This window comes from Pungitius pungitius, chromosome 2 (assembly GCF_949316345.1).
Source record: "Pungitius pungitius chromosome 2, fPunPun2.1, whole genome shotgun sequence".
Lineage (NCBI taxonomy): Eukaryota > Metazoa > Chordata > Actinopteri > Perciformes > Gasterosteidae > Pungitius > Pungitius pungitius.
In genome coordinates, this window is record NC_084901.1 from 23,699,936 (window position 1) to 23,711,105 (window position 11,170).

At 43.3% G+C, this 11,170-nt stretch overlaps 2 protein-coding genes across 3 annotated transcripts; one reads left to right on the forward strand and one right to left on the reverse strand.

Annotated features, from left to right (window-relative positions):
* Positions 1–16: 16 nt before the first annotated feature.
* Positions 17–7,799, reverse strand: ints10 (integrator complex subunit 10). 2 transcript variants are annotated; one of them, XM_037460761.2, is made up of 19 exons: positions 7,230–7,799; positions 6,403–6,551; positions 6,184–6,251; positions 5,971–6,074; positions 5,760–5,899; positions 5,588–5,669; positions 5,363–5,503; positions 5,101–5,275; positions 4,515–4,684; positions 4,288–4,427; positions 4,019–4,172; positions 3,733–3,815; positions 3,276–3,431; positions 2,329–2,437; positions 1,971–2,050; positions 1,677–1,839; positions 1,447–1,540; positions 1,106–1,174; positions 17–674 (listed from the first exon to the last, which is right to left on the reverse strand). In XM_037460761.2, exons 2-19 carry the CDS (start codon positions 6,529–6,531, stop codon positions 518–520), a joined length of 2,214 nt encoding a protein of 737 aa, XP_037316658.2. In that variant the 5' UTR covers positions 6,532–6,551; positions 7,230–7,799; the 3' UTR covers positions 17–517. The 2 variants fall into 2 exon arrangements, with proteins under 2 accessions (XP_037316658.2, XP_037316659.2); XM_037460762.2 differs by lacking the exons at positions 1,106–1,174; positions 7,230–7,799 and having other exon boundaries at positions 19–674; positions 6,403–6,873.
* Positions 7,166–9,797, forward strand: LOC119210593 (mitochondrial nicotinamide adenine dinucleotide transporter SLC25A51-like). The gene is made up of 2 exons (XM_037460763.2): positions 7,166–7,292; positions 8,631–9,797. The coding sequence occupies exon 2, from the start codon at positions 8,699–8,701 to the stop codon at positions 9,644–9,646; it is 948 nt and encodes a 315-aa protein (XP_037316660.1). The 5' UTR covers positions 7,166–7,292; positions 8,631–8,698; the 3' UTR covers positions 9,647–9,797.
* Positions 9,798–11,170: the final 1,373 nt, after the last annotated feature.

The following is an 11,170-nucleotide window of genomic DNA, read 5'->3' on the forward strand; positions in this document are numbered from 1 at the left end:
AAAAGCATTAAGTAAAAAGGTCATGGGTGCTTTGGAGTGAAGAAGAAGTGTGACAGTCGAGGGTAGAATTTTCAATCTTGTACAAACGGCTGAAGACAAACTGACATCTTTTGAGCTTGACATAAATCATTTTCCATTTTTTTAAAACCATGTTGAGGACATTTAATGGAAACATTTATATGAGCTAACATATTTGTAACAAAAACAATAAACTTAAAAATATCAAAAATACACTCAGTTCTTTTGTCAATGTTGACTCCCACAAATATCACAATTTGATTATAAACACTTCAAATGTGTTTTTGCACACGTTGAGAAGAAAACTACACACATAATATGTTAATGGCATGAGTACCAGCATTCTCACCTGCGCTCTGAAAAGAGGGGTTCACTTATAAGGCAAGGAATGTTTTCTAATGAGTTCATTGATGCATGATGAAGACAAGATAGTTGGAAGTGTGTCCTGTGTTGGAGGCATAACGTCAGTCCAGCTGCCACACAAAAGGTGCCAGGTGTGTCAAGGGAGAGACTGGATGATGATAATTTTCTCGTTGATGCAGAAACGGTGGAGCACACTGAACAGGTTCTCTCCACAGCGCGACACCTGCCTCTCCATGGCCAGACGGAAATCTTCCTTCACTCCCTTGGTGATCCCGCGGGTCACAGTGTGGTGTCTGAAAAGGAAAGGAACTAAATCAATACAGATACATATTGTCAGAGATGTATTATTATGATATGATTTGAGATCTATGGAATAAAGATGGGATCAAAGATACTTTCATAAATCAGCAAAGGTTTCATCAAAAATAAAAATACATAAAACATATTCAAAAATGAAATGAGTGTTATGAAAAGGCAAACATCTAAATTGACAGAACAACAAGACCAACATCATCCTCAAAGAACAACAACAACGATGACCACATAAAGACGAGCAATGGCTCAAATAAACAAATGCCAACAGGATATCAAACTCATCCTGGATGTGAAATGAAAGGCCCAAATCAAAGCTGGAGGGATGACAAGGCTTGAAGCTGAGAATGAGGGGAGGGTGACTGTGGGGGGGGGGGGGGGGGGGGGCTGTGGGTGGGGGGGCCTGGGGTACCTGTCCATTGTCTGCACCCCTTGTAGCAGAAGGGTATTTAACTCCGCCCCCAGGGCGGGGCTGGGGTTCCTGAGAGACAGCAACATTCAACAACTCTCAGTCAGTGCGGGTGCATTTAGGTGTCTTAACTTCCAAAGCAATCAATAAGGAGTTTGATTAGATGCTTTATTTTATCCCATAAACTCCTTTCTAATGTCCCGCCGAAAAGTACATTTTCACCTCCAGGACACGTCTACTTAGATCTCCAATTAATATCACTGTTGTTGTTTTGTTTTTTTAAACGCAACACACCGGGAGTGCGCAGAGTCACAATGCTACTGAAATGCTTCCGAATGGCTTACTTTATCAGCATTCCCTGATTGGGAAGGAGCTCCAGTTGAATCCTGCCGCCCTCTGGAGTACGCAGGTATGCAAACTCCTCCAACATGTCAATGTCTGACAAAAGTCATGAGCTCATGGAAACCAACATCCAAGATGAGAGAACGCAGACAAGGCAATCTACAAAGCCATTTGTCTACATGTTTGGCCAGTAGCTTCTTGACTTGGCTGGAGCGTTAAGAAAAAAGGATACTGGTGACATAGTTGAAGAAATTCTCGTACTGGAAACTGCCTTGATGGCAGATCTTTTCCAGTGTCTTCAAAAACAGCCTCTCGCCCTGTGGCCAGTCGTGCTGCAGCAGCACCACCACGTGGCCGAGGGACAGGTCGTCGCGAATGTCTGTGAAGGCACGGAGCTGATCCCACCAAATGGGGGAAAAAGAGAAAGTTGGTTATACAAGGTTTAATAACTTCATGGTCTTGAAGAAAAGAGCGACACAATTAGTGACAAATCAGGCATCTCTGCAGGTTTAACTTGTTTAAATACCTTGAAGCAGGCTAACATCAGCTGGAGGCAGAAAGGTAACACAGCTTTGGTGGTGCAGGGAAGCAGTCTCAGGTCGTTACCTACACAGGACAGAAATAAGTCACTGTTTTGGGTTCTTTATTTCCAGTTATAGACGATAGCTGGTGCGATTGATAGGATTAATTTATCCAGGGACAATGGTAGATTTAACAAAGTGAGTTTCTTGTTAATATGTAGTTTTAATCATAATGGGTTTCCTTATATTGATTTGAATTACTACTCATACCAAAACATTTTGTACTACAACAGATGTATACAATATCAACTTAGCTAAAAAAAATGAAAAGCTGTTCACAGGTAAGAATCAGTAGGTTCTTACCTTTCCTCATCCTGGTCTTGACTCTGCTTTGATCTTCTGAAGTCTTGGTTGCTTCCTGAATCGGGGGCATCAAAGCCCCGACAACATCAAGCAGCTTCTCACAGGCCATCTGATTAACACACACACACACACGTGTGTCAAATGTCTGGACGGGGCAAGTCTATTTCTTTAACAAAAACACATGAAATATAATGTCTAGATGCATTGTCACTTTTCCGGTAAATCCTTTTGTAGGGGTCTGTGTGTTAGGGAAATATATTTGTCCAAATATAAATTATTGATGACCATACACACATTTTTACTTCTGGGGAATTTGATATATCTCAGTATCCATGTCGTAAATACATACAGGTGTCATAAATACAGGTGAAACTCGAAAAATTAGAATATCGTGCAAAAGCTCATTACTTTCAGTAATTCAACTTAAAAGGTGAAACTAATATATTATATAGACTCATTACATGCAAAGTGAGATATTTCAAACCTTTATTTGATATAATTTTGATGATTATGGCTATATAATATATACACACACTAATATATTAGTTTCACCTTTTAAGTTGAATTACTGAAAGTAATGAGCTTTTGCACGATATTCTAATTTTTCGAGTTTCACCTTCATATGAACTCTGTCGGAGCTGTGTGCTTCTAAAATATAATAAACTACGATGCCACCTGCAGGCCATTTGGAGTTATAGATATATTCTTGGAGAACGGCCCATAGAGCATTATATTCAACACCAACTTTAGCAGATTTTAGAATAACGAAAGCAAAATAACCTCCTTTGTACATTACAATAAGAACAACAGATTTACAGTAGCGACAGGCTATAAATCCATTTGAATAGGAATAGTAACAACATTTAGTGCTCAATACAACACAATATATATTTGGGCCAGGCGTACATTCACAATAGGGAAACGCCATGTTGTGTGTGTGTTTGTACCCTGTACTCTCCCAGTGCGTAGTGGCAGGACGCTTGCTGTACGAGGGCCCTGTGGTGCTCCAGGCTGCCCTGACCTGAGGGGCTCTGCTGTCCAGGCAGAGGCTGCTGCACTGCAGCCATCTGGTGCAAGCTGGAGAGGGCCTTACGGTACTGTCCCTGGAGACAGACACACAAACAAAACAATGAGCCACATGGGAAGAGATTTATTTAACATCCCAGTCCGCAAATCTACATAATGCATCTACTGAGTTCATTCCACTTGTTGACTTCTTTTGGTCCCATTCTTTAAATATTGTATAAATTCAAATATATGTATTGCTATGTATTGTGTCTTCTGCTCCTCAAATTACCACATTTCCTCACAGATCAATACAGTTTTAAAGACATAAAAAGTATAGCTGGTTCCTCGTCACGAACAAATAAAAAAAAAACATGAATTAGAAGAACTGCTGCTTGCCTGATATATGATTGTGTCGGTGAGGAATATTCTGAACCACAGCCAGCTGTCAGTCTTCCAAGAGGCACAGATCTTCTTAAACTCTGTGGAAATTTCACACGAACAAATGATTTTGATGATGTTTCCTTACGTCTTCTTTTAAAAGACTGATGTTCACGAAAGCGTTAAGAAGTCATAAAAATACATGTGCAGCTGCTGAGGTCCTCAACTTCTGGTACACAGTACAAGTGGCTGGACGCTGTCTGGGTTTGGAAAACGCAAACACGTGAACAGAAGAGGTCTTTACCAGTTTCCAGGCCATCGTGGGAGTGAAGAAGCTCCCAGCTCTCCCTCGCTGTGCGAAAGCTGTCCAGAGTCTCCAACCATCCGGGCATTTCCGTCTTGTTCACCAAAATGTGTCGACCGCGGCCTTTTCCCAAACCTTCCTCATCATCCGAGCTCTATAATGACAAATGCACAGGGTAATAATTAATAAACACACAGAGCACAACCTTGCAGTTTTACCATGCTGAAACATTAAAACCATCCCAGAGGTCTACTGTAACGTCGGCTCACCATCGTCTTCTCTCTCCCATCGGCCAGTTTGCGTTTCTTATGTGCATGTTTCACTGCTCCCCTTTCCATCTCCACATCATTATACACCGAGCTCAAGTCCTCTACAAGGATCCACGGCCCCGAGCTCAACGCATTCACACCTGCAAAACAGAAACCCATCATTGGGATTTTTTTTTTCATATCCTGAAGAACTGGATCTGAATGAACCAGCGAAGATGGAGGCTGACCCTGGAACAGTGCTGGCTGCACAGCAGAGACGTATAGGAAGGCGCTGCGGAAGAGGACGAGCGCAGAACAAATGACCACTTGACTGCAGCAGCGGGACCGTGTGTCTCCTTCCAGACCGGGCAGGTAGCGACACAGCTCTTTCACTCTCTGCAGCATGTCCACATAGCTTCTAGAGGTACAGAAAACAAGAAATACCCTGTTTTAAAAACAGTTCATTGTAAATGGTAAATGTTATATAAATGCATTTAAGAAGTATTGCGTTGAATGAACATAATCATTTTCCTATGCTTCCAACTTGGACAAAGCTCTTGATGATAAAAGAACCATCATCTGATAATATCTTTACAAGAATTGCTCAATTTATCTTTAAATCTATTAAACATTTTTCACAGCTAGATTCCATTATGATCTACTCTGACTCTTGTTGGGCCTCTTCTTTTTTATGTGGTCTGACCCAACATCTATTCATTTATTAATATTGCTGATAGTAGAAAACCCAAAACACCTCAGTATATTTCAACAAAACCTCAAAACAACAGCCTCCAAAAGACCAACGTTATATCTGAATGGCGTTGAGACAGATACCTCTGTCCCTTGTCTCCCTGCCACTCGCAGCGCGCTCCGACCACGGCGAGGATATCCAACAGCCTCTCCCAAGGTTCTGCTACCACTGACGACTTTTCAGACAGACCGTCAATCACATGCCGCTGAGAGCCACGGGACACAGTGGGTGACTTTAGAGACCCACCTTCCTGGGAGCCTGAAACAAACAAACAAATATATCAGACAGGCAAAAAATAGGATATATGGACATTGAGTCAGCACTCGATGTAACGTAGTGCTTTACCCTGTGTCTGTACATCAGGCGAGGGTCCCCGGGTGACGTAGCCGATGTAGAATTCAGCTGCTTTCAGCATGTACTTCTGCATCAGGCTGGCCGGCAAACGCATGTCCATGTTGTTTACGACCAAAGGAAGGACATCGCACACTGTAATAAAGAGGAAGAATCTGTTTGAAATCAATTTCATACAGCAGATTTTTGTACAAAAAGAAAGTAATTAGTTTTACTCACCAAAAAGTTTTCTGAAGCAGTTGACAGGCGTCTCCACATTCTCCGACGCCTCCGCCTCTAACAATTTTTCTCCTAGATTGATCTAAACATATAGCAGAAAGTTAGAAGTGACCGTTTTAGTTACATTTAGGCTCAAACGCCAGCACACAAGGGCTATGTCATTACTACATACTCCATGTTGAACCACAGAGTCAGGGAAGCGCTTGAGAAGAAGGAGCAGCATCTCTGCCTTCTCCAAAGTGTTGAAACATTGCTCTGTGGCTTTCAGTAGCATCTCACACTGCACACGGCCCGGCAATGTCTCGAAAAGCCCTGGGTGAGACAAACAAACAGATAAAAATAGGCACAACCAACAATGCCTCGTCACACTCCTCTCCTCTCACCTCGTAGAAACTGCGCATGTTTGTCCTGGGAGTCACTGCGGAGTGCCGCTGTGATGACGCTGATCTCTCGCCACACGACGGGCTGATCTGGAAAGTTAATGAACCTGAAGAGGCGGACAGATCATTTGCATCAGTTAGGTCAGTCAGTGAAAGCGGGAACCTGGCATTGTACCACGTAGCATTAATATTAAAATAGTCGACACAGTAACTCACATGTCGTACAGCAGTCTGCCCGCTGAAGCCGTCCTCTCTGCGTTGCGTTCAATGATGTACATTTCATACTGTGAAATGACGTCAAGCAAATTAGAACAATGGCCTCATAGTATGGGGTCCACGCACTTCAAACGTGGGATGATGCTGGACTGACACATTTACTTAATGCACCCAGTGGTTTTACTATTTTTTTTACCACTAAAAAAGGCTTCGCGTTACCTGTATGTTGAAGTCTGCAGGGTAAAGGGTTCTGGCAGTTATGAGCCAGGCTTTGGCCGCACAGGGGTCATCAGAGACAAGATCCCGGGCTCTCTTCACCAAAAACTCGCAATCTTTTTGCGCTGACATTTCGCATGAATCTAACTTAGCTTTCGGTGGGTAGGGCGACACAATTAAACCCACAGGCAGTTCAGAAAACAGGTTAATGCATATAGTTGTATCACAAGAACATGTCTTGGTGGATAAATTTGAAGTGCAAGCTGTAACGTTAACAGTTAACGTTAGCCAGCGTTAGCGTTAAGCTAAAGAAAGATGTGCAAAATGTAGGAACATAGTTAGCAATAAACTGTTAGCTGACTATTACTGACTATTTAGTACAATTGGTCAACATACGACGTGCTGTTGTTCAATTAACTTGCGTACATTAAAACAATCCTGAATATTAGGAAAAAAAGCTAACGTTAAACCTTTATTTACCGACAACGTCTTTAGCTTTACGATAATGACGTCACACCAGTCGTAAAAATGTCGCTAGATTCTGCTTTACGGCGGACAAAATAACATCATTTAAGCGTTAATGGCTGCAATCTTAATCTGTTCTACGTATCCACCAACCTATATAGTTTACCAGTTCCAACTGTATACTATTATGCACTACAACTAACAAACTTTAGAAGTGTACGGGTGAAATGAGCCCAAAGGAGACTACAGACCCATCCACATAGCCTCAGATCTGCTGGTGCGCATGCGCAGAATGTGCATTTTGCTGCGGTCAACGGCTGCAGCTGGTAGGGCGCAGACACGACCTACAACTGTTGTCCAATTACCTCGCAAAACACTGCAGCACTCCACCTGTCCACGGACAGGACACCATCTGGCGTTGACGGCAGGTAAAGAAAAGATTAATGAGCCGCTCTTTTGATTGGTGACGTTCAGTCGCTGTCAACAAAGCCTCCAACCAGACGTTAACCGCTTGCCCGTCTACTCTGAATAGGACACACACTTATCATGCAAGACTTCCGCGTATTTATCTGTAACAAACAGCCGTTTAATGCGACCCTGTGATCGTGTTCTCTCTTAAACCTCAAACATCCGATTGACTGTTTCTAAAACACCCAACTAGGCCCAGTCGCCAGCAGTGTTGAGCTCACGTTGACCAAGTTAAGTTGATTAAAAACAACCTGCCACCTGGGCGGTTTAACGTTAGCTTCAGTGCTAAGCATGCTAGCGCGTCGCTTATTTTTTTTAGGTTGTCGAGCCCACTATTCATTCAGTAAGAAATATTGCTTCATGTCCTTGTTACGATAAGGCGGCGTTAAGTGACGGTGGGCCTTTGTGCCCGTCTCAGCCCACTGACACAGAACGTGCTTGGACAACTGGCATGACACGACAGGTTCGTTAGCAGGGAGCGTTTCCCGAGGGCGTGTCTCTCCAAAGAATGATCCTAGCTAAGATAAACGGTCCGATGATTGCAAAGGGATATCCCAATGTGGTGTTTTTTCTTTCAGTGTTTCCTGTAAAATGGCATGGGGGTAATTCTCTTAAGTAGTACAATATGGAACCTAACCGAAACTTCAAACACATGTACTGTACTTTAAACCAATGTAACTTCTAAATTACATAACAGGCTCTCAGAGGTCAGTAGCCATGTGGCAGCATTTCCTCCTGACCGGAAACTGTCAGTATTTCTGGAGTCTGGTTGACTTGTTTTGACATCTAACAACCTTGCCACCACTATCTCTTCCTTGGTCTACATTTAGAAAACTCCCAAGACAACGTCACGTTATGTGTGACAGGTATTCAGAGAACATTCATTTGAGCGGATGTGTGTTTTTACTAAGGTTCTCCCAATAGCTCTTAAATCCAAAATTATAGAACATAATAAAATATTGTAAAATAAAGAATGTGCTGCGTTGTAGTTAAACGAAATGAATAGACCCAGTGTCTTTCTATGCCGCTAATGGTTTAGCAGTTCTGCCCTGTGATTAGGTTGACACTTTTGTAATATTACTTATAAGTATTATACTTGATTTGTAATACTTTTTGCATTATTTCTCAAATACGTGTATCATCACACATGTTTGAAAATAAATTGTTACATTTATGTGTTTTATCAAGTAAAAGAGCAAGAGAGATATAGATCCTGATTTTCATTGTGCATGGTGGTCATACTCCAGCCATAAAAATAATTTAACAAAAAGCATTCATATGTCCTCTCTCTTTCACAGAGTCTTATAATTTAGAAAAGAGGCTGTTGCTGATGTAATGTTGGGGGCTGCGGCACACTGAGCCTCCCATGGCTGTTAGCACCATGGACACTGAGTCGGCCCGGACCCCTCAGCCTACGGCTGCCCTGACTCAAGGAGGCCATTCCCTGCTGCCTGCTGGAGCTCTGAGTCCCGTGCTGGGTGCTCGAAGGAAACACTATGTCTGCGGCTCTGTTGCGGCTTTTACCAACATCATGTTGACTTTCCCCCTCCAGAAGGTGCTGTTCCGCCAGCAACTGCACGGTGTGCTGGCCACTGAGGCGGTGCGGCAGCTCCAGAGGGATGGGCTGAGGAATCTTTACCGGGGCCTGCTGCCCCCACTGCTCCAGAAGAGCACGACAGTGGCCATCATGTTTGGCCTGTACGAGGACTTCTCGAGGGTCTTGCTAGACCGCGCCGATGGCAGCGGTGTGCCGGAGCTGGTCACACGAAGCTTCGCGGCAGCACTGGCGGGAACAGCAGAGGCCATCCTGACGCCGTTTGAGCGCGTGCAGACTCTCCTACAAGACCACCGGCATCACGGGCGCTTCAACAACACAGTCCACACCTTCCGGACACTTCTGACTGAGTACGGTGTCAGGGAGTGCTACCGCGGCCTGGTGCCCATACTTCTACGTAATGGCCCGAGCAATGTGTTCTTCTTCGGACTACGCGGGCCCATTAAGGAGCAGCTCCCAGATGCCTCTAGCCGGGCAGGTCACATGGTTAATGATTTTGTGTGTGGGGGGTTGCTTGGGGCAGCCCTTGGCATTATGTTCTATCCATTGAATGTGGTTAAGTCCCGGGCTCAGTCTCGAGTGGGTGGCGCCTTCCAGCCTTGCAGGGAGGTACTTCTCACAGTGTGGAGAGAGAGGGGGGGCAGCATGGCCATGCTCTTCAGGGGGGCCCACCTTAACTACCACCGTTCCCTCCTCTCCTGGGGAATCATCAATGCCACCTATGAACTGCTACTGAAGTTCATGAAAGAGGGGGATTAGAGATAATATAATATATATATATATAGGAGAAAGCATCTGAAGGGGGAAAGCCTGCTCGGAGTGATGGAGACTGTTGATTGTTGAGGAGGAAGGGAAAATCGTAAAGCTGATGAACTTTCTCTGGGAATATTTTTTTGGACACTAGTTTCCATGACTTAAAGACAGCCATGAAATTGCACTTCTGACAGGGGCCAACAGTCAGTGTGTGATGCTTGCCGTGACCATTTGCTGTTCAAAAATGATAAACAAGACTCACGCTTTACCCCATAAAAAACTTCTGCCGGGGTCCAATTGCAATGTCCTTGTTTGCTCTGTGTACAGAAATGTTTTACAACAAACTGAACTCCAGCGCTTTTCCCAGTTTCAAGCAAAGGTGACTTGACAGAAGATATTTGTGTCTTTGTGTGTGCTGTGGTGTTTTGTAGAGAACGTCTGTTTGACCAAGAGCATTTCCTCTGTGAGGCTGTAATCTGCCACTTAACTGAAACAGTATTTTTGACAATTTAAATTGTAAGGAGGCTATTATAAATGGAGTGTGTGCCGGTTAGTTGCTCTTTATTACCCATCATCACCAAATTGGCCTGGCGTTTTTTTTAGATCAGAAGGCTGATACTTTAGAAATTGTCGAAAGGGAAACGCAGACACATGTCTTTGCTTGTTGGAGCTCAAATGTTTTGTGAAGCAGCATCTATCATGGTTTGTTTTATGGTATGCTACTGGCAAATTTCCTTTTGATTATAACTATTTGGAGAAGTGCCCATTGATGTCAGTAAAACATTTATTTATTTTTTGGAAAGGATCAAATACACTGTTGACTTCTATGCAGCAAATAAGCCCCCCGCCCCAAAAATTAGTTCTTTGTTTACGATTATCTTTAAGAAATCCATTGCCTTTTAAAAACATTGTTCTTATAGTGTATGCACTATTGCATTTGTTTATCTCTGGGCTATTGTTCATTCATTTGCTGTACAAATAACTGCTTCTCAATGTTATTTTCCTTTTAATTAACTTTATAATCAGTTTCTTTATGAATGTATTTCTCCGTCTGCTCACATTCGGCCTTTCCTTCTCTCACGCTTGCTCTCCTGTCTGTCTGTAACATCTGTTGACATAATGGGCTCAGATTTCAAGCTTGAGTAGATGCTGTCACCACGCAGCAGCTCTTGCTGAGTACGCCAGCCCGAAGAGGAAAGGCATGCTGCCCGGACACTGAGAGGCAGGGAGAGAGACTCCCTACTAATGGTGCTGAGAGAAGGAAGAGGCAGAGGGTAATGTTCAGTGGCACAAAAAGCTCAAGCTGCCATGTAAATGCATCACTTGGCCTACTTCTCTAAATCTTTTCATTTTGATTGTTCACTGCGTGTCGTTTCCTGAGCATCTTTTTAGGATCTTCTAGGGTTCCCTTTTTTAAAGCCTCAAATCAAATTAGGTTTTGAAAGTGGGACGATAAAATGACATAATGCTGTTCACAATGTCCACTTTTCCTGAAGCACAGGTCTCCAAATCTCCTATGAAGATGTCAAA